This window comes from Ctenopharyngodon idella, chromosome 5 (assembly GCF_019924925.1).
Source record: "Ctenopharyngodon idella isolate HZGC_01 chromosome 5, HZGC01, whole genome shotgun sequence".
NCBI lineage: Eukaryota > Metazoa > Chordata > Actinopteri > Cypriniformes > Xenocyprididae > Ctenopharyngodon > Ctenopharyngodon idella.
In genome coordinates, this window is record NC_067224.1 from 378,028 (window position 1) to 402,399 (window position 24,372).

Consider the following 24,372-nt stretch of genomic DNA (forward strand, 5'->3'; position numbering starts at 1 on the left):
TCAGACCACAGGTTCTTATTTCTAGCTCTGCTGGGCCTTTCCCCTTCCTGCCTTTCTTCAGCTATGTCACGCTCCATTGTGAAACGGGAACCCTCGGGAGCGCAGCCATGTCTTCAGGGTTCTTATCCACATCAGTCTCACCCAGAACCAGCACAATGCAAGGAAACGCAGATTCCGTGCTCTCACAGAGACCAACACGGATTAATACTGGAGAGGGGGTTTGGAAACTGTGCATGTTTGAATTGTGATTTTGATTTAGCTAAAGAGAGGAGGGAAGTTATAATAACAAAAATGTGAAGGAACATCTGCAGTCTGCAGATACTGTGATTGCTCAAAAAGAAATGGCAGGACTAACCAGTCTTTAGTTTGTCAAAGACAGCCAGAGGTGAATATGGAACTAATACACCTCTGGATCTAAAGTGTGGGAGGATAAAAAGAATGAGAAAGGATTTTAGTGCCTGCAACAGCTGGCTTCTGAAAATATGTTTTGCACACTTGGGATGCTGGTTTGCTGCTCCCCAGCAGTGTTATGAAAAGTTTCTTTTAAAAGTAATGTGTTACATTATTGCATTACTTCCTAAAAAACTAATTGCATACTTAGGTACTTTTTATGGAAAGTAAAGCGGGACGCACACTTGACAAGAAGAGCAGTGCTGTGTCGTGTCTTTAAAATTTGAATGCATTGTTTTCTATGAGTGTACGCACAGCGGCGGCGCCGTTCGGTGTCTGTCCGTGGTGCCCAGCTACGACTCAGGATGCTGTTCAAAATCGTCCCACAGATATATACAGGTGGAGCTGGGGAAGGTGGAGGGTTTCTGAAGCGCAGTGTACTGCTAAGGCAATGCTACCCGAGTATTTTGAAGGTTGAGCAGCGAGCTCATTGGCTACTGACACAGCAGGAACCAATCAGCTGTGCCCTATAGATAACCATGTGATTACGAGCAGGTTGATTAGCCTGCGCCATCTAGAGTTTCATGACAGAACTTTGTATTTGTTCCAAATCACTGTTAAAGTACATACTGACTTCACCCTGTGCTGCAAGATACATTTATTTTTACTTTCATAGTTTTACTGCTTGAACATGTCTGAACATATAGGAAAAAATGAATAGGTCTAATAAACGTGGCCCTTTCTATTCTTTCATTTTGCCCTGTTGTGCCATTTTTCATACACTAACCTCAATGCGAAAGCATATGAAGAGTTCAGATGCAAAACCCTCTAAGTCTGTCTGACATGTTTTCTTTTAAATGAGCATTTTTTTACCAGGCTCCTATGTTTAGGTTCAGTAATTTCACTTTAATGGCAATGAAAAGGTTATTAGTCAGTTATTGAAATGCCTTATTTTCAGAAATGTCACTTTAGTCAATTCATTGGTATTTAACAAATTTGACTGTCTTTTTCTGCAAAACCAGCTGTCCATGTGTGCTTTTTTTGCAAAAACCTCTTTGGACAACTAAACAGAGTAAAACGTCAGTTTCTGTCAGTTTTACAGCAGCAAAAGGAACACTGTTGTGTTTAATTGCTACTCGTGAAATCCTGTCACTGTAACGATGGACAAAACATGATAAAAACTTGCAGCTCTGCAATTGACCCTTCGCCGGGAGTTTGATTGACAAGCAATCTAACCAATCATAATGCCGAATCCGCCATTTTGTCCGACAAAACAGTCAGGAGTTAGAAGATTTACCTCAGTGGACATGAACTTGAAAAATGGTGTGTACTGACATCTTTCCGCGTTTGAAACAACATTCCTTCTGATGTTCATTCATGATTATTTGATGCTATAAATTAACTAGGAAGAGATGAGCTTGAGCTGAGGCGCTATAGTGATCTGTCACGACACATGAAAGAGCATGAAACAGTTTTTATTGCTTGAATTTCTTAAAAAATTACATAATTGGAAAGCTGGGACTTTGTTTAATATCATAAGTAACCTGCTCTGTCTTGTCTGTCGACGTGTTGTCAGTGTCCTCTTTGCTCCGCGATGTATTTTTTACTCTGTGTGGCGTGACAGCGCCAGGGCTTGTTGGACAAAGCAACAGTAACTAAGGGGGGCGGGTCTTTGCGAAGGGTCAATTGATAGCGGCTCATACGCACACCGTCATTCATCTTGAAATCACATGATTCGATTCGTGTCTTCCAATTGGTTCATCTGTTGACTTAAGTGCCGTTTAGCGGTTTCTGCCAACAAACTGGTATTTCTGAATGAGATGACTCTGGGATTTAGCGGATTTGAAGTGAAAGTATTTGCTGAACGTATACTATGTGCGGAGAGCATTCACTCAATATCTCATTTTACCAGGTCACAACACTCTTCAGTTGACTTTGATAGCGTGGAGTAGTGGAACAATAACAAAAAGGACGACAAAAAACTGGGAAATATCCTGAATTATATGCCACAAACCACAGATTCTTCAAAGTCAGCTGTGTGGAGGAAGACTGCACTTCTAATCCGGTGTGCGGCTGCCTTAATGCGTTACGTTACTTTTGTGTTTCTTTTCCTCACCTGGGGTTTTAATAGCAAAAAAAAAAAAAAAAAATCCAGCAACAACAAAAACTGGCTCTCTCTGTGTTTCATGCAATTGACTGTTCAGCAGTTTAGCCTTTAACCGGGGTTTGATGATCTGTTTATCTGCAGCTCCCATGAGCCACCTGCTCTTATCAACTCAAGTGACCTTTATTTCTACAGTGCTTTATTCAATACAGATTGTTTTAAAGCAGTTTTACAGTGATAAACAGGAAAATAACGTTTCGGTGATGCAAACAGAATCCAGTTCTCCAAAAAGACAATTCAATTCTAAAATAAATTCTTTAAATTCTTTAAATCTAGTTTTCTAGACATGTTTCTTATTTCCTAACATATTTCCCTCTTTGTTTGTCCTGATTTGTCTCCCTTTCTCTGTTTCTCTGCGGAGCAGCCCATGTGGGGAGGTTATTTATAGCTCAGGGCAGTGCTCACGCTGGGAGAGATTCAGACAGAAAGGTTCGGAGCATGTGTTTTGTGGTATGCAGGGAGAAGATGAACCATCGGTGTTTTCCCAGAGACTGCATGGGATTCAGTGTCTTTTACAGTGTCAGCAGCATTAGTTTAATCTTAATGTTCACAAATCTGTTATTAAAGACATAACTGCCCTCATGAAAAAGAAGTATTTTTAGCATACTTTTAAAAAGAGTACTTATTACAGAAAGAATATACTTTAAAAGAATATACGGTAACACTTTAGTATGAGGAACAATTCTCACTTTAACTAGTTGTTTATTAGCATGCATATTAGCTGTTTATTAGTACTTATAAAGCACATATTAATGCCTTATTCTGTATCCCTTAATCCTAAACTTAACAACTACCTTACTAACTATTAATAAGCAGTAATTAGGAGTTTATTGAGGCAAAAGTCATTGTTAATAGTGAATTTGTGTTATCGACTTATGTGTGAACTGAACATAATGTTTACGGACAACTAATTGTTTGTTTCTTTGCAATTATTTGTAATGACGAAGTTGCAATTTAGTACATTTTAAATACATTGACTTTAAATCTAATATCGAGCAACACACTACAGTTAATAAAATTAAAATCAAGTACTTTACATGTGCTTTAGTATGTTTGTCAAAACATCAAAATAAGTGCCCTTCTTTAAAGCATGGAAAAAGATTATTAAAATATATTATTAATATAGCTCCATCATCATTGATGGTTCCGTACAGTAAGAAATTATGATTGAGGTTTGCAAGGATCACTATAACAATTTAAGTAATGCCCTATAACCACCCAGAACATTCTAGCAATTGCATAGGAGCGTGTTAAAAGCACTCTGAGCACCTTAAAAAAGCAGAAACAGTCCTGTTAATGAACAGCTGTGACGTTCAGTAGACCTCTGTATTGGAACATAACTATGGCCACCCTTTAGTGCGGCACTACACACACGTCACCACAGTCAAGAATATGGCCCACCTGCTCTGGAATAAATAAATACCCACAAATGGTTGTAGCAACCTGAACTGTGCAGTGGCCTGTGTTTACATAGCAATCTGACACCACAGTCTATACCAGCCAGAGGTTTAGGATGGACGTCAACAACTATAAATTAATCGTTATTCTTAATGTTTAAACATTATCCTTACAAGTTTTTTTCACTTAACACGTGACTAGTATTACACATATTTGACATTGTAATGTGTGCCTTGCTCCTCTCAAGTTTTTCTCCCTCCTAACAATGTTATTTATTTATGGCCACTGCTGCTTTTGGCTTGTTCACTTACGATAGTTTTCTGTAAAGTTCCTTTGAAACGATATTCATTTGTAAAAAATTGACATGACGCCTTGACATAAACAACACTAGAGTAAATATTGTTACATCTGTATTCCACCTGAAGCCTTCACATGACTGTTTTATAGAAGCCTGCTCGTCACACATTAATGGACTTCCTCTAACGTCATTTCACACGTGTGTTCACTCACGTCAGTATCATTCTGATGTTTTTGCTTGACATTTAGTGGGCTCTCATTGACAAACAACATTTGCACATTAACCCTAACTAACTTAGTCACCTTTACTTGGGACAGAGTCCAGAGCACTAAAAGAAAGGCTCAACCATGAACTAAATTAAATTCTGTTACCATTTAAAATAAAAGCATAAAATGACCAGGGGTTATCAATTTTATTTATTTTTTTATTTTTTTTAAAGGACACAGATACTTAAGAGTCTATGACTGGATCATTATTGCTGTGATTATTATGTTTCTAGTATGTTATATGTTTGGGAACAGTTATGGAGTAGGAAGACACATCATGGCCATATTCCAGGATGACGAAGCCAAAATTAATCAGGCTCAAACAGCGACTTTTTAAAAAAAAGTTTGTAATTCTTTAGTTCCTGTTTTCTTTTGTTCATTTTCCCGCTTATCCGTTGTTTCTAAGGTTACGTCATTACAAATTCGTTCTTTTCAGCTGTGTTTGATTAATTACCTTGTTTAAATCTATTATTTAAAGGATTAGTTCACTTTAAAATGAAAATGACCCCAAGCTTTACTCACCCTCAATCCATCTTAGGTGTATATGACTTTCTTCTTTCTGATGAACACAATCTGAGATATATTAATAAATATCCTGATGCATCCGAGCTTTATAATGGCAGTGAACGGGACCAACGAGTATGAAGATGAAGAAAGTGCCTCCATCCATCCATCATAAACGTACTCCACACGGCTCCAGGAGTTAATAAAGGCCTTCTGAAATGAAGCAATGTGTTTGTGTAAGAAAAATATCCATATTTAACAAGTTCTAAAGTAAAATATCTAGCTTCCGCCAGACCGCCTTCCGTATTCAACTAACGTAAAAAGTGTAACTGATGTGACTTGAGCTTCATACTCGTTGGTCCCCTTCACTGCCATTATAAAGCTTGTATGCATCAGGATATGTATTAATATAACTCAGATTGTGTTCATCAGAAAGAAGAAAGTCATATACACCTAGGATTTTGACACCTAGGTTTGAGGGCGAGTAAATCTTGGGGTAATTTTCTGGTCTGGTCACATTTGCATGACCGTGTGTATCTCTGCCCTGTTTTTAGATTATATTGTGGATTTTTTTCTGTTTAAAGACAGCATTGAGAAGGATATGGACTGTGATTTAAACGTTTCATCGACCTGTTTGGACTGTGTCATACTTACTTTGATCCCGTCAAATTTCAAGTTACCACCATCACAGCAGAGCTCAGCCAGTCCTCCAGCCCCGCCATCGCTGGTTGTTTGCATCCCTTCATCATCTCTGGGGTCACCTTGTCGTGATGTCGAGCCACAGGTCATGCAACCACCAGCAGCACCTGAGTGAGAGGATCCTGTGGCTCCACCTCCAGCCTCAGATTACTTCGCTCCATCTCGGCCTTTCGACCTGTCGGCTTTGCCTTGACTCCTCCCATCTGCGGCTCCACCAGAGACCCTCGGCCTTGCGGCTCCATCGGGTTCCATCGTCCCACCAGCTCCCCCTTGGTCAGTCGTCACTCTACTTCCACCACACACTTACGGGCCATCCGTTGCGCTCCATCCCTCCACACTTGCAGCGGGTTCCTCCTTCCCTTTGGTTTCTCCTCTCTCCTCAGTCACACTGGCATCGCCCCAGTCCTCGGGTACTCTTGCTCTGCCTCAGACACTCGTCGCCGCAGCATCACCTAGGTCTCTATTTCCAGTGATGTCGCTCAACTCCATCAGCCCTCCGCCTGCGCCTATGAATCCTCCGGACTCGTATCCATCGGTCATCCCCCAGATGTAGGCAGCCACGCCAACAACATCTTGGCTCCTTCTTCCTTCGTCTCCACCATGGGTTGTCAACTCTGTGGAGCTCTGGATCTGCGCCATCAGGCTTCATCCATCTTCACCAGGGTTTCGTCGTCTTCCCATCACCATCCATTCACCGCATCCCGCCTCCATCCCTCCAAAGCCCCCTCCATCCCTCCCTTTGCTTCTTTTTCAGTTACAGCACGAGTATGCGCCTTGCCGGAGGGGGGAGTTATGTCACAGTAAAGTTTTGTTAGATTAGTTTTCACAAACTTTTAGTTTGTTTTCCTTTGTTCAATTTCACGCTCCTCAATTGTTTCTATGGTTATGTCATTATGAGCTGTGTTTGATTAATTACCTTGTTTAGCCTTTTATTGTGTACTATTTAAGTTCTGCCTTCACAGTCATTCAGTGTCCGGTCACATCTCCATTCACATCACATCTTCTCCATTCCATGCCATTGCCATTTTGCTAGTATTTTACCTCTTAAATTCGCAGACTTGAGGGTTTAATATAGTGCCAACCCAGTACATCAGCAAACTAATGGATTCCCATCTATACACACACTATATATGAAAGCTTACATCATCTTAAATGGATCAAATCTAGGAATCTAGTTTTGTGAATTCTTGGGCCGTCTTCCACAGATTTTCGATTATGCATAGGTCGATGGACAGTGAGGGCCATGGAAAAAGCTTCAACTTGCACATCTTGAGCCCCATTGAGGATTTAATTATACTGTTGTAAAAGCATCCTTTTTTTGATCTTCAGCTTTTTTACAGAAAACATGATGTTTGCTTCCAGAATTCGCTGGTATTTAATTAAATCCATTCTTTGCTCAACCAGTGAAATGTTCCCCGTGACACTGGCTGCAACACAAGCCCAAAGTTCCACATCTGTGCTTAACAATTGAAGATGTGATCTTTTCATGACATTCTGCATTCTTTTTTTTTCCTCCAATCATACCTTTGCTCATTCCATCACAAAAGTTTTATTTTCTCTTGCAAACTTCAGACAGTGAATTTTGTGCTGAGGATGCAGGAAAGTTTTTTTTTTGCATGATTCATATATGTCCAGGTGTCGCTTCAGAGTAGAACAGTACACCACCAATCCAGTTCTCTCTCAGAAAGTTTTTTTGGGCTTCCAGTCCTCAAATTGACCTCCACCATTCCTGTTTACTGGCAGTTCTTAATTGCATTACGAACTGAGGAAATGGCTGCTTAGGGGAGCACATGGCTGTTGATTGTTGGGACTTTTGAGAAGTCAGAGTATTTATAAAGCTTTGAAATTTGCATCACCTGGCCTTTACAAACAATGATTGTGAACAAGCTATAGACCTAAAAACTAAGGTCGGAGACTTTGGTAAAGGTTAGCTGAGATCTTATCTGAGAGGGTGCCTAAAATGTTGAATGGTGCTCCTTTCCTTCTTTCACTCTAAAATTGTTTACAACAAAAATAACACATAAGTCTTGCTTAAAAAAATTTCAGAATGTTTCAGCTTTATACCTATTGGAGATCAGTTCATCTTCTACACACTTATTAAGGCTCTTTATTGGCATCTATGGTTCCATGAAGAACCTAAACATCTATGGAACATCTATTTGTGTTGCACCAAAAGTTCTTTATAGTGAGAAGTGGTTCTTTAGATTATTAAAATGTTTAGTTTAAAGGTGCAGTAGGTGATCTGGGAAATGCTAACATTAGCCTGATAGCATTGAAAGCATACAATTCACACCCTCCCTGCGAATCGCCGTCCAAAGCCACTTCTCCTCCAAAACACATGAACGCGCACACACACACACACACAACTGCTGTCGGCAAAGCGTCACAAGAGACAGCGTTAAACTACCTCATGTCTCAAAGCACATGACATTACAATAATAAAGAACGTAAACAACATAGAGAGCTTGTACATGACTGCTGCAGATTCATTTTGGTGTTGATACTGTTGACAGTATAATTCCAAGTCTGAGGACGTGAACAGCTCCGGTTAGAATGTCATGGGTTGCCATCTCTTAAAGGGGTCCTTGATTATGATTTCACTTTTTTAACTTTAGTTAGTGTGTAATGTTGCTGTTTGAGCATAAACAACATCTGCAAAGTTACAACGCTCAAAGTTCAATGCAAAGGGAGATATTTTCTTTTAAAGAATTCTCTGTTTAAGGACTACAACAAATGGCTGGTAGGGACTACAACGAGCTTCTTCCCGGGTTGGTGACATCACAATCCCTAAAATTTACAATCAACTCCACAGCAACTACATAAATTTATCCACTAACCATTCAGAAACGTCTAAAAGTTGTAACTTCTTCCTGAGTCTCTCCATCAGTGTCGACTCCGGTTTGAACAATGTAAGGCTGAACACCGTTACTGACAATCCTCATTTTGTCTGCGTGAGATTCTCCAGCTTTGTTGATGTTGAGCGACCGAAGTGTGAGCTGTTAAAGCTCCGCCCTCTTCTGGAAAGGGGGCGCGAGCAGCAGCTCATTTGCATTTAAAGGGACACACACAAAAATGGCGTGTTTTTGCTCACACCCAAATAGGGGCAAATTTGACAAGCTATAATAAATGATCTCTGATCATAAGAATCACCTTTTGCACCCTTAACTTCAGATTAATCAAAAATGTTTCTTCGCTGGCATTCCTTTTGGAACCATAATTTTTAAGTGTACTCGCTTATCTATTCACAGAAAATTTTGACCAGGAGTGCCCAAACGTTTGCATTCCACATCAGAGTAAAAAGAATGTGCCATTTATTTGGACTGGTATTTTTTTTAAAGCTCCATGTTTCACTGTAAAGTCAGTAGTATGTGAAGCATTTTACAACCGAGAGGTAATGAGAAAAATTCATCAATAACAGTACAACCTCTTCTGCCCTTGGCATCAGATCTTACAGAAATTGTTCCCCTGGGAATCTGATTTCCTGCTTCCCACATTCTAGGTCCTAAGATTAGTACTTTATTGTGATGCCAGTGCTGACTGTTCTGACCCCTGTGGGATTATGGGTGGGTTCTGATAACTGTTTTCTCAGAACCATCTAACCTCTAAATTCTGTAATAATAATAATTGTTATGACCCAGTTGTTGTGTTGTGTTCTGGATGAGGTCTTGTTGGTGAATGGGGCGTGATTTGAGCACACCTGGATGCTTCTTTATTTAAAGATCGTGCAGTTGTTAGTCGCTGCCGCTCCTAAACTGCTGCTTAGGCAATTTGCCAGTCCTGCGCTCCAGTTTTGAGGATATTTGTTTTGTTTATCATGCTTACATTCTGACAACACTCCTCAGTTATTTCCCAACATTACTGATTACTGATATTTTATTAATTTTTGATGTAATAAATTCTTTTTCAAGTTAATTTTGCCGTGTCGTCTCCGCTTAACGTTGCATCTTTGAGCCAGGTGTGACACAATAATTAGTTTTACCACTTCTGAGGTGAGTTAAAACACTAATAGACATGATGGAAAATATATTAAAGTCAGTATGAAATAAATATCTCATTGTGAATTATTCATCTTTTAATTTTGCACCTTGCAATCTTTATTCAAAATATCCATAACTCGATAGACTTCTTTCTGGTGACGTATGTCAGACTTCTCCAATGTTTAGTCCATTTAAACCCCCCAATGCAAACTCACATTCATCTGACTCCATTTTTTGAGTGCATCAGCCACATCTCAACATCCAATCAACATCCTACATAGTTTCAATAATCTGTTGCACTCTGATGTACATTGCAGTATGGAAGAAAAGATCAGTTGCTACTTCTGTTTCATTGCAACTTTACATTTTGCAATATATATATATAAAAATGACAAAATCACATGACAAAATTATTAAAACTAAAAAAAAAAAACAATTTTAGTCAATTAATCATTTTAGTAACAGCTATGATATTTCTAGATGTTTTTTTTTTTTTTTTTTTTTGTAACGTGGGTAAAAGTTTCATTTTATTTTAAAATATTTGCATGGTTAAACTCACCTTCACTCTAAAAAATGCTGGGTTGTTTCAACCCATGTTTGGGTCAAATATGGACAAACCCAACTGTTGGTTTAAATTTTTCAATTACATTTTGGGTTGTGTTTGTCCATATTTGACCCAAACAACCCAGCATTTTTTCATCCACAATCTCTCATACTTCGTTATTACTCCAAAACACTGTTCGCCACAATGAAGTAGAAACCTTCCAAGTCTCAGAATAATGTGCTATTGTCAGAAGAGTTTGTTGAAACAATGCTTTTGCACGATAAGGCCTAATTTTCAGAGGTGTGACAAATCCCGTGGGAGCTCAGACTTGATACAAAACATGATATACAGTAGGGGAAATATTTGTCTAACTGAAAAGGCCAAGAAAAGCTGTTTATCGTCCAGTCGCAACATGAGAGGTCTGTGCCATGAGTGGCCGCAGCCAGACCAGGGGTCAAGATGGGACGCACACACACACAATGGCTCATTCTTCTACACTCAGAAGGGTCTCAAACCTTCAGACTGACAGCCCAGTTTCTCCTCCCCTCCCCCTGTCCGTTCAGCCTATAATATCGCTCCGAGGGCAGGAAGTGTAATGTGACTCCCGGTCTGAGCCCCTCGCTGTAATCCTGGGCATGGCTGGAGGCCAGCTGAACCTATCACATATGCACACAATCTCACACGCTCGCTGCTGAGGATTACAGTGGCCAGGGTCACTCACTCACACACACTATGGCCTGTACCAGGCGGTGAGGATTAACTTGTCGTGGTTTAGCTACTTTTGGAGCTGGACTTCTGAATTGCTTTCCTCACTGGATGATGCCGACTGTTTCTCTCTCCACAGCTGAGTGCCGGCTCCGAATGCAGCTGTGACGTGGGTCCTGACGGGACCAAGAAGAAGAAATCCAAAAACCTGTAAGTCCCGCTTCCAGTTTCTCTGCGTTTGTATGTTGGTCGTTGGTGTTGGTGAGAGAGAGAGTTATCAGGCTCCACAAGTTGTTATTAAATATTGAAATGTTCTCAGAAAATCTCATTGGTCTTTAGTTCTTCTTTAGATCTAATTTCCTTGGTTTTGTGACACATGTGAAAACATGCTGTGTTTTTGCATTTTGGAGAAATATATGGTCCCATTAGGTATTAATGCATTAACTGATATTAACTAGTTACAGTATTTGTTAATCTTTGTTAACGTTAAATAAACTAGTTCAGGTCAGCTCAGGTCCATTAATTAATATTAATACATACAACTTTTTGTTTTAATAATAGTAAATGTTCGATTTAATACAATTAATAAATGCTTTAGAAGTGTTTTTCATTCTTAGTACATGTTAAATAATGCAAGACCTTATTGTAAAATGTTGCCAATAATGGAAACCTAAACAATATTTGATTTTAATAATGCATTAGTAAATGTTTGAATTAAATTTAACTAAGATTAATAAATGCTTTAGAAGTATTTTTCATTTTAACTAATGCTAACAAATGTACCCTTATTGTAAAGTGTTACAAAGAGGTAAAGAAAGTTGAATCATTGAGAGTTTTTTGTTTTTGGTTCACATGAAGATCAATACTTGTGTATTGAATGGAGTTGCAGCCAACCTCCACTCTGAAAAATAAAGCTTCTTTATTGACATTGATGTTTCAACGAGGAACCTTTAACATCCACGGGACCTTATAGTTGCACAAAAGGTTCTTTAAAGTGGAAAAAAGTTCTTTAGAATATTAAAATGTTCTTCACACTTTTAAGAACTGATCACTGAAAGGTTCTTTGGGGAACCAAAAACAGTTCTTCTGTTGCATTGTTGTTTTGGGACCTTTATTTATATGTAGAGCTTCTCAAACTTCCTCACATGGATACTGTATGAAGATCATCACAGATAGTTAATCAGAGCCTTTGTGTTGTGAGGTGTCAATTGTCTCGCACCTCCAGAACAATAGAATCAGAACGACTCTCTGGGCTTCAGCTCCCTGTGTTCTTTGGTCGGATAACTACATCTACTGTGAATTTTGAGGTCAACACAATAAAGGAAAGGTTTTTACTGTCTGGTGAACTGGGACTGTCTGGAATAATGTCTGGAGTCGCTAAATCTGAGCTTGAAGAAAGTTCAGTGAATGTTTCCTTTGATACAGGGTTTTTTTTTTTCCACAAAGAGACGTGTCTAGTCTCCTTCAAACCTAGAGCTTCAAGCTAATCTTTGGTGAAATGATCTGGATGTTTATCAGCCACTGCTTTTTCAGATCTGATGGGGATTAAAACGTAATATTCCACTGACTCGCTGGTAATGTTTGGAATATCTCTTCTGTCTCTTGAAAGGTTGTAATGTTTTAATCTTCTTGCAGACACTTATTTTAAGTGGTGTTCAGTAAACTAAGTGACTACAGCACATGAAAACATACATGAGTGCCACATTATTTGAAATCAGTAGTTCTTCATAGTTCAGTGCATGTCTTGGGAGTGAGTTATTTTACACACACACACACACACACACACACACACACACACACACACACACACACACACTACTATTTTGCAGCTGTTCTGATTCTGTTGTTTCAGCTGCATCAAGTCTTGGTAACTCTAGACTTTGCACCGGATTTACTTACATTCACGTGTGAAAGTGGGAGACTGGAAAACACAGTTCAAGAACAAACTGAAAAGCATGGTTTGTGTCAGTGCTGTGGGGTCTGGAGTAATTTTGCACTCAAAGTGTATTGTGACCGTGACTTTAGACGTGTGTGCAACGTATATGTGAATGTAAAGTTCGTAGAGCTAATTGGCCATGACTTGATTTGTGTTAAGTGTTAACGATAAGTGCAAATAGGCTATTTACATAGCTCCGCCCACCATTGTTTGGTTGAGCCAGACAAAATGACATTAGAAACCAAGCTGGCAACTGGGACAGTGTCAGAATATAAGAACAGATTTAGCTTTTGACCTTCGACCGAAATCATATTTGAAACCACCTTTTTCTGATCCTGTTCTTCTCCCCTTTCTCATCGTATATCAGCTCAGAGAGGTGTTTATGATAAATAAAATATGAAGCAAATATTTAACAAGTGGCTAACAGGTCTTTAATATGCCTATAATAGACATTACATGTGTCCTAGCATTGATCGAACAGATAGGAATAGTGTGTGTATAAAAGTGTATTTGCACTTATAGTGTAAATAGCATCTACCACTTTTTTGGTAATAATATAATTTGCCTTTGTTTTGTTGTGTTTTGATTTACTAAGTGTAATATTTCTAAACTGTTTACACACACACACACACACACACACACACACACACACACACACACACACAAATATGCATGCATTTTTTCTACATGAGTCAGTGAATGCCCAGAATGCAGCATATGTAATTACAGAAGTGTTGTTATAGCGAGTGTGGAATGTGGGTAGCGCTGTGTTGTGAAATATATGTGAAATTGAGCCACATTTAGATGAATGACATCAAAACAGTAAACAGGAATGTGACAACACTCTTCTCTCTCATCTCAGCAGCCGTTCAGAATCTACCAACATTGACTCATTGGAAAAATGTGCCTCTACCTACATTCCTGCAAAACTCTAAAAACTTACTGATATACATATAATTCACTGCAGTTTCCAGATTAAATAAACACTGCAGGCAGTAAAATCCCTTGTTCCTTATTTTTTAAAACACAATCATGATTACAGGGACAGGTTATTGATTAATAAAGACTTATTTTCGCAGTGTTCTTTGCACAATTATAGAAGCTTGTTTCCACCATGAAATAAAAAAGGTAATTGTGACTTTTTATCTCACAATTCTGACTTTTTTTTCTCAGAATTGTGAAATATAAAGTTATAATTGAGAGTTATAAACTCACAATTGCAAGAAAAAAAAGACAGAATTGTAACTTTATATCATGAAATTGCAAGTTTAAATCTTGCAATTCTGACTTTTTTTCCTCATGTCTCGTGTTATAATGTCCAGTTGTGAGGGGAAAAAAGATGTTTTTTTCTCACCATTGTGAGTTAAAATCATGCTATTCTGACTTTATAACTCACCATTGTGAGTTTATATCTCACAATTCTGAGAAAAAAGTCAGAATTGTGAGTTATAAAGTCAGTATTGTGTGATAAAATCTCGCAATTGCGAGAACAAAAGTCCGAATTGCAACTTTATTTTTTGCAATTCTGACTTTATAACTCACAATACGAGTTTATATCTTGCAATTCTGAGAAAAAACGTCAGAATTGTGAGATAACAACGAGTGCTTCACATAACTTTGGATTTAGAAACATTAGATCCAGCATTCAGTTGTTTATGTGATGTGGGTTAAAACAATTTAGAATGAAAATATTCAAGAGACACTTTTTTGCATGTTTCCCTACGGGATATTGGACAAGTATCATTTTTCAATCTCGGCCGACCCTTTGCCAACACATGAAAGGATTCGTGATCTCATTTAATTAGCTGCATGTCTTCTCACTCTCAAAATGGAGGATCAGGTGAAGCGTCTCACTGAGAAGGGAATATCTGTGGCACATGTGGGTTTTTACATTCAGTCATGTATTCGGATCACCTGAATTGCTCCGAACAGATGTGTGCTGACTTGAAAACACAATGGCATGCGAAATTGACCCGAAGTAGCTGGAAGCTTTTTCAGGGTTGATATAAAAGCTCTTTATAGGGGCAAAAAAGTCATCACTCACAGATCAGATGATGTGATAGCGGCTGCACCTGGTTTGTCTCTAACAGAGGGAAGTTGTTTTCTGGCACCTGGTTTATGACCGCAGACACTAGCGCTCATCTGAGATCAGTGTAGCTGCAGACCTCTGCTGAAAGAGAAAGAGCAGTCTGCATGTTCAGCTGAGTTATGGGCTCACCCGAGGGCAGGACACAGCTGCTTTCTCTAAGCTCGCGACCACAGTTCCCAGGTGTGGAGACTGGCTGTCCCGCGCTTCCTGGAGTGGCTGTCATCACATCACCTCATTATGAGCGTCACCATTCACAGAGAAACCCAACAGAGAGAGGACTCTGATCATGCACCAGAATCACAATCAATGATTCATAGATTCATGCACTCTCATTTAAATCCATACAAACGTACGATATTTGATCAGCAGGTTTTAGTGGATAAATCAAGAGTCACAATACTTTTAGATGTACAGTCTATCTATGTCTGTTTATTTTATAATAATATTTGATCATTTATTCTTTATTTACAATAAACTGACAGATACCTTTTGGATAATAATAAAGATTAGGCCAGACTAGCTCTGCCAACAATCTCCAGACAGTTACACTTCAAAATTTCAGAATTTATTTCAGATCCAGAAAAATAAATATATAGACTATTGTTCAAAAAGTTGGGGTAAGATTTTTTTAAATGCTTTTTTCTGCATTTATTTGCTTAAAATTTTGTGAGATATTATTGCAATTTAAAATAACTTATTTATTCCTGTGATCAAAGCTGAATTTTCAGCATCATTACTCCAGTCTTCAGTGTCACATGATCCTTCAGAAATCATTCTGATATGATGATTTGATGATCAAGAATCATTTATGATTATTATCAGTGTTGAAAACAGTCGTGCTGCTTCAGATTATTGTGGAAACTGTCATACATTTTTTTTTTTTTCAGGATTCTTTGATGAATAGAAAGTTCAAAGATTGACGTTTATTTGAAATAGGCTTTTTTTTGGTAACAATTTAACAGTGTTTACTGTCTCATTTGATCTATTAAACACGTCCTTGCTATGGATAAATATATCAAATATCAATTTCTTTTTAAAAAATAATCTTAAAGGGTTAGTTCACCCAAAAATGATTTACTAATAATAATTCCTCACCCTCATGTCGTTCCACACCCGTAAGACCTTCGTTCATCTTCAGAACACAAATGAAGATATTTTTGATGAAATCTGAGAGGTTTATGACTCGTCCATAGACAGCAATATAATCAACACTTTCAAGGTCCAGAAAGGAACTAAAGACATCGTTAAAACAGTCATGTGACTGCAGTGGTTCAACCTTAATGTTATGAAGAGACGAGAATACTTTTTGTGCGCAAAAACAAAACAAAAATAACCACTTTATTCAACAATCTCTTCTCTTCCCTGTCATTATCCTTACACAGGTGACGCAGTGAAGGCTTCCGTGTTTACGTCCGAATGCCGGCTCAGTATTGGTCAAAGCTGATCACGTGACCAGCACGATGCATGCGTGTGATGCTGACGCAGGAGCCGGCCAATAATGAGTGCTGGACGTAAACAACCTATGAGAGATAGTAGAAAAGTTGAGATGTAGTTGCAAAGTTACTTAAAGTTAGTAGAATGTCTAAAGTAGACCATAGAAACTGAATGTAACCTAATCTTACTGACCCCAAACTTTTGAACAGTATAAATGAGCATCACGTCATTGAACAGATGAAGATAGATAGATAGATAGATAGATAGATAGATAGACAGACACACTGACACACAATACAGCAGTCTGTGTTCATGGAGATCTGGCCTGTGATTGGCTCGCAGTCGTTCTGCCTCTCTGAGATCTGAGCTATATAAAGACACACTCTCTCTGCGGTTGGAGGAATGTGACTGTTCGACCGCCCCGTCCCAGCACACACATGTTACACACAATGGTGGATTTCTCTGAGAAGTACCTGGAAAGGTAGGGACCCAATGATGTGTTCTCCTCTGCTGCTCCGAGAGTTCTCACAGTAATGAGAAGAGGGACGGTAAAAATAGAAAGCAAAAATAGAAGGATAGCTTAGAAAATGGAGAAGATGAGGGTGACTGGAGTTCACGTCTCCTGTGGTTTGTCTGACAGGGTGTTTGGGAGAGCTGACACGTGAAGGGTTCGTGTTTTAGCTTTTGCTTGGTTTGGTTTTTGATGTTTTGGAGGTTCTGCTTTGGACTGTTGTTGTTGAAACTCTGTGCCATATTATTCACCTACGATTTAGTGTTGTTTAAATCTGTTGGTGTACTTCAGTGTGTCCTCTTTGTACCGTGAAGAGATTTTCAAGTGTTTCTTTTGACTGATTCAGCAAAACAAAGTGGCGTGAATCTGATGACTCATATTTCACTCTAAAATCATATATGTGGTACTACCTGCCTTATTTGATATTTTCAATATTTTAATAAAAACATTTTTAATAATTTAGGCAATAAAAATATAATTAGAATCATAATAGAAAATAATGGTAGATTAAGAAAAACATAATTTAAAAAAATGTAAAACAGCACCACACAATGAATAGACTTTTTTAATGCAAAATAAACCATTTTATTTTAAACCAAACTCTTTTGCAAATTTAAAAAAATTTGAACATGAATTTTCAGAGAACGTTTATGGCATTAATGTTTTTTGATTGTGAATCCATGAAACTCGCTCTGGTGCTCTTCAGTCATTTTTGACTGAACAAATTTACGTTTTGGTTTTTTATAATTTTTTTACTTCATTGGAATGGTATGAAACTTGGTAAAGGTTTTGTGAACACACAAGAAAACAGACTTGACTCATGAACATGATTCAGAAAGATTAACTGGAACTGAAAAATAGTCACACTTGTGCTTCTTACGGTCAAAAATGAGCGCATTGGAAATAAATGGGAAAGAAATTTCATCTAGTGGAATCATTTGGTACTGCGCCAGATATCAACCTAAAATTTGGAACACAACTTGTTTAGATTCATAGCTATGATTTTCTCACAGTTTTACATATATGTTTCATATAAAAATTAAAAAAAGAGTATTTTTATGCATTTATCATAACAATAAACTTCAACTTTTATAACTTTTTTTTAAGTTCACCCATTTTCTTTTTCCCCAATAATGTCTCCTTTAAAAAGAGACCAAACTTCAGTCTGCTGCTCCAAAACACTCAAGATTTATTACAGTTTAAGTTGGAAATTTCAGTTTCATGTCTATGCTCAATAAGTGGTTAACAGGTAATAAATGGATTATAACTACTGCATAAATATAATTTAGTACCATAAAATAAAATATTAAATAAACAACATTATTAAACACTCACTTCATTGAAATAAAAAACACACATGCAAAATCACAGATATGACAAATCAGTGTTTTGTTGGAGAAATCCAGTGCTGTAGAAACTCCTGTTGGGATCTGAACCCATCACTCTGGCTCTAAACTGAAGTCCTTCTGCAAGGCGCACAATGGCTGTCACGTTCTAAATGTCTTTCCCACAGCAAGTGTCCTGGTTTCACAGCCTGGAATAGCGCTGAGCTCTATTATGGGCAGTAATGTGAGCCGGGCAGAGTGGGAATTGGCAAAGCCTGGAGATAATTGTGGCTTGCGACCATCTCCTCTCTGGCTCTCCCTGCAGGGCTCACCGTGGGGAAATGTCTGTCGACGGCTCTGAAGAGCTGGATCAGAGCATCCTAATTTGATGAATTCCAGCGAGGGCGTGTCCTTCCTGTCGAGAGATTACAAGCCTGAGCCGTGAGGAGGTGCGGGAGCAGCTGCTGCTGCCTGATAATTAGCCCGGTGTTTCTCTAAATGAGGGGTCATGATCGCCTCTGAAGCTGATCCACGCCTGACTGCTGCTCCGCTCAAGCACTTTCTTATGTCTTTTCCTACTGCATATACTGACACATATATATATATATTTGTGTTCTGTTTTCTCTAAAAGTCTTCCATAAAGAATTTAGTAGTTAAAGTTGAATCAGTAGGTGAGACCAACAGCCTCTTGAGGTGTGAAACATATGAAGCATTTACAGGACAAAAACAACATTTGAATGGAAAAAAATACATTATACATCTCGTTAAAAGATATGATTTGCAATCATGTTAATAGATGTTAACTAGATGTTAACTTAATGTTAACTAATTTGTATCATCTGAATCAGCAGATTTTGTTGTTTCATTTTGATATATAGCATTTGATCAAATCATTCAACTAAATGTTAAAAAAATCCAAGTACTGTGTATATTTATTATGTATATATAAATACACACACATGCATGTATTTATTTAAGAAATATTTGCATGTATACATGTATATTTATATATTTATAGTTATATAATTTATATTAAATGTAAATATTTTATATATAAATATAATATATTTTTGTTAAACATGCATATGTGTGTATTTATATATACATAATAAACATACACAGTACACACATATATTATGTGTAAACAAACTTTTATTTTGGATGTGATTAATCGCAATTTGACAGCACTAACATATATATATATATATATATGTGTGTGTGTGTGTGTGTTGGAATTTTAGGTGACTAAGTTGTTTTCCAAATAAAACATAGCTAGGATCTCCATTAAGTCTCCTAAGCAGTAAAACTGGAATGCTGTACATCCTTATTTTCTTTCATTTTACTACATTTTTTTGGGAATTAACAGCATTGTTACTATGCTTGATCTTAAGCCAGAAGACAGAGTGTGCAATTGATTACTTAAATATGATTTTTCAGTACTCTTTTTATAGCTCTAGAACTATTAATCTATAACATATTTTCACTGGCGTGGCTTTTTCTCGCTGACTGACGCCACATGGCCATTACTAACGCTGTTGCAGAGCAGTGTGGAATCTCAACACCGTGGCACTGAATGACCACACACACACACACACACACACACACACACACACACACACACACACACACACACACCCTAAAACAGTAATGAACAAAACTCAACTGATTGACAGATAAACTTCTCACTCCTATTTTAGTGTTGTTGTTAAATTGTATATATTTTCACCAAACCTTTGCTTCACACATTCAGCTTTACAGCGGACAAATGTTATCATTCAACTGAAGTGTAAATGCATTTTTAAACACATTATGTTCTTTGTTCATGCAATAAACGCTCGTCCCTGAATGAGTGCGGTTTTAAAGCATATTTACTTCAGCTGGTCGGGTAAAGTTAATGGTACGACCCATTTCAGGGGTGGTCAAACTATCAGTCAGAGCTACAAATGTATCTTCATATTTACAGGTAAAGCTTCATATTACAGGTAGATTACTTTCTTTGACCAACCCCCAAGTCAGGGTCCTTCAGGGGGAATCAAGACTTCTTTAGGGGGGTCAGACACTCCAGACCCCTCCATAATCCACACCTTGAATATACCCAAATAGGCTACATAAATAACTTAATATAAATTGTTTTTATACCAACATGATATAAAAAATGTTTTTGTGCATCCTTTATATATTTTTTTTTACATAGTTCTTGCTCATCCCAAGAGGCTGGTGGTGATATAAATATAGTGTTGATAATGATCATATCCAGTAGGTGGCAGCATTGCATTTAATGTCACTTGAAGATCCATAACAAACCTGTAGATTTCTGTGCTGAATGAGGACAAACGCAGCCTTATGTCACGGTCTACTACAGTACATTAGTTGTAGGACTGTTCTTAGGTCGGTTTTTCTATTACTTATGTTCATCTGTTTTCACTAAACTACACATCCTCCGAGATCTCAGTGAAACCTGACCTGGACCATAAACTGTTTCATTACACTTCTAAATATTTTCCATGGCTCATGAACTGGTGAGAATTTTTCCTTTTGTGTGTGCGATCCACCACCAGACCCTCACATTTTAATTCAGATCTTCCCACTGGAAGTTAAAAATACATTCCTATTGGCCAACATTCATTTATTCCTTGTAAAAGCACTATTTTTGTAGCTTTGGAATTAAATATGTTGTGATTGATTTGTTTCCTCAGCTCCGTTTCTTTTCCAAGTGGGCAAACTTTGATATCCAAGCTAGCAACCAGAATCGTAATCCATCCAAGATACTGCATTTTTTGGCATTTACCTTGTTTTGAGAGCTGTTTGAGATCTAAGTCATGTGTGTGAGTCAGTTTATCTCCCCAAAATCCTGATGATTCCAGCAGTTATTGTATTATCTGATCAGACTCTCGGGGTTTCGATTCTAAACTCTTTCACATTCTTACGTCTCACCAGAGAATCCTAAATAAAAAGATGTGTATGTGTAAATGCCTTTGGCAAACGTCAGAGAGATAAATATGAAGCAGATTTGACTTCACCATTTCAGATAACAGTTTAAATATCTCAAAATATGACAATATCATCATCAGAATAATGACTGATTGATGATTGATGTTTTACCACAGAATTGACAATGAGTTCTCTAAAACTGGCAAACCCCTATAGAAGTTTATGTCCTCATTTACATAGATAGGTAAATGTGTGTATAGCATTTAGACTCATTAATTATTGACAGTTTTTCATGGAGTTGATTTTTCAAAATGGATTAATTACCGCTTTCGTTCTGAAACATCTGCTGTGAGAAACTTCCCCTGAGTTCTCTGGCACCGTGGCTGACTAATGTTTCATCATCCCATTTCCCAGCTTGATGAACAGATAAGAGGTTTTATTTAAACAACTTCACAAATGAATCTTGAAATCTTCTATCCTTATATTTTAGCTCAAGGCTTTTCCCTGGAAAGAGAAGACCCTGGTGTTGTGTTTTGCCTGGAATAGGTCAGTCTGAAGAGGGGAATTCTTAGCAGCTACAGGACATCGTAATATGTCATAAATAGTTTCAGACTTCCTTTTTCCGGTCAAGGCTTATCTACGCTTTCCGTCATCATACTCAGAGGGATGAAAATGATTATTAACCAGTGGTTTCTACAAAACCTGGCTTAATTATTTCTGCTTTCCACTGCAAAGGGTGTTTCTGTGTTGACATTGCTGACGCAAAATGCTGGATAACCATTTAATAGTGCCATAAGTGCTGTAGTATTTATGATACTGTATAAGGCCCTTGTTTGCTTGTTGTCACTATCATACAGTTATTATATATAAACCTCAGATCAAAAGTTTGGGGTCAGTGAGACCTTTTTGTTGTTGTTGTTGATGAAAATAAATAATTTTATTCACCAAAGGCGCATTAAACTGGTCAAAAGTGACAGTAAAGACATTTATAATGTTACAAAAGATTATATTTCAAATAAATGCTGTTCTTTTGAACTTTCTATTCATCAAAGAATCCTGAAAGATAAAATGTTTTGCGTTTTCCACAAAAATATTGATTGATAATAATCATAAATGTTTCTTGAGCAGCAAATCATCATATTAGAATGATTTCTGAAGGATCATGTGACACTGAAGACTGGAGTAATGATGCTGAAAATTCAACTTTGATCACAGGAATAAATTACAATTTACTATATATTCACATAGAAAACAGATATTTTAAATCGTAATAATATTTCACAATTTTTACTGTATTTTTGATCAAATAAATGCAGCCTTGGTGAACAGAAGAGACTTCTTTCAAAATAATGAATAAATCTTACCATCCCCAAACTTTTGAACGGTTGTGTTTATAGACAAATCAATAAATAGTGTCCGATCACAAAATTAGCTCTGATGGGATGAGCCACATTCAAAGCTGTTATACAACAGTCAATATATAACAGCCAGAAATTATATTTTGCTCAGTATTATTTTCACCATAGACATTTTCTAAAGGCCGTTTGAGTTGAGAGGGTTGAAACTTCAACAACACCTCATGTCTGTAGTACAATCATGGAGCGCAGGAGCTCTCGGCGCGTGCTTTATGTAGGAACGCTGGCCTTGGGAGGGCCAAAAATGGGATTCAGCTTCTTTTTTTGGTCCTGTCATCAGCGTGTGCCTGCGGTGCGAGAGGCCAAATGGAGCTGATGAGGGCAGAGGATCTGCAAAGCCACAGTGGAAATCAGTGGGTGGAAATTGTGCTCCTCTGGAAGAGGTACGTGAGGTCAGGCAGAGGGAGGACGGGCATCTGGAGGTTCCCGAGCCCAGCGGTCGTCTCATGAGACGTGGATCCAGGGGTGAAGAGTCAGCTTTTTGGAGATTCGGAGCTGCAGCTGCACTCCACAGCAGTCCCCGGGGCCCATCGGCCCTAGGTTAGGGCTCGCGGGACTCCCGGTGGCACCTGAACAGCGGAGCGAAGGTGTGGAGAGTGGCAGAACCCTCCCTTCACTCATCCGCTCGCTCAGACGCAGGACTGGCGAGAAGGAAGAGAGATTGACAGAAGAGGCTCCAGGAACTTCAAACGGCGTCTCAGCTTTGATAACTGTGGATTGAGGAGAACATGTATGGGTTACTGCGTTTGGATTTATGCGCTTGCGTTTTCCGTGACTGAGTTCGATTTGTTGATTCGTTTTGTTGTGACCGGCAGAACTCAACTCTCATCCTTCTGTGCGTTTTTCTGCAGGGCCAAAGACATGAAGAACCGACTCGCTTTCCTGAGGAGGAGGAATGAGTCTCCCGGAAGCACCCCAGCCGGCAAGCTCGACAAAACCTTGAAGTCTGTCAAGTAAGTGTGTGTGTGTGTGTGTGTGTGTGAGATGTCCACCTGCTTCCTGGGTAATGATCCAGCTGGTGTCTCTCTGCTCATGTGTGTGGGATAAAAGAGAAAGGGTCTGAAAGGATGGATTTTAGATCAATACATTTGGAAGTGAAAAAGGTTTTTGCAATTTGTGATATTAACTTATTTATCAGTGATATTGTGATATTAGCGTATCAGTAGACTGTTAGGTTCGGGTTCGGGTTAGTAGAATAAGTTGACATGTAGTTGCAGATATTAAGCAGACAGTCTACTGATACTCTAATGAGAGATAATTGACATGTAGTTGCAAAATTACTTGTAGTTCGTAGAATGTCAAAAGCAGACCATCGAAATTTAAGATAACGATAATCTCCCATGGTGGTTAAAATGACTTCCAAAGAACTGTCTAAAGTAGTGAATGTCATGCATCACAGGGTTAAATTATGATTATATTAAGGCCATATGCCATGACAGTGCTGCAAAATTGAACGTTTATATTGCCGAGATATTTTAATGAGTGATATTGTTCAGCTATACATAAAATATGCAAATGTTGCATGGAAAAGATCTCTATAAATCAATGCACAGAAGTTGTAAGTAGGTCAGAATAATTTAATAATCTGAATAATATGATTTATGATTTTATCTGGAATAATGCTTCCCTGTTGGATAAAGTTCCCTTATTAGGCAGTGTCAAATGAAGTGTTAACGCTGCAGACTGTAGGTGCTGAGCTTAGACAGACGATGAAGGCAAGAATGAGTCTTTGAGAGGAGCTGTGGGCGGAGCCTCTGGCTAACACACCATCCCATTGGTGCGGCCT

General features: G+C 38.2%; 1 protein-coding gene and 1 long non-coding RNA gene across 8 annotated transcripts in view; one reads left to right on the forward strand and one right to left on the reverse strand.

Annotated features, from left to right (window-relative positions):
- Positions 1-24,372, forward strand: part of rgs3a (regulator of G protein signaling 3a) — an 89,272-nt gene that overhangs the window by 59,357 nt on the left and 5,543 nt on the right. For 4 of the 7 annotated variants that reach the window (XM_051894415.1, XM_051894417.1, XM_051894418.1 and 1 more), the window contains 2 exons: positions 11,085-11,155; positions 23,438-23,539. In XM_051894415.1, the coding sequence (XP_051750375.1) occupies positions 11,085-11,155; positions 23,438-23,539 (173 nt within the window). Of the gene's footprint in view, positions 1-10,889; positions 10,990-11,084; positions 11,156-16,843; positions 16,886-23,299; positions 23,317-23,437; positions 23,540-24,372 lie in introns of those variants that run through there. The other 3 variants (XM_051894422.1, XM_051894420.1, XM_051894421.1) reach the window with 3 other exon arrangements.
- LOC127512998 (uncharacterized) lies at positions 20,368-22,980 on the reverse strand. Its single transcript, XR_007930297.1, has 2 exons — positions 21,496-22,980; positions 20,368-21,183 (listed from the first exon to the last, which is right to left on the reverse strand). It is a non-coding gene; the product is annotated as an uncharacterized LOC127512998 (long non-coding RNA).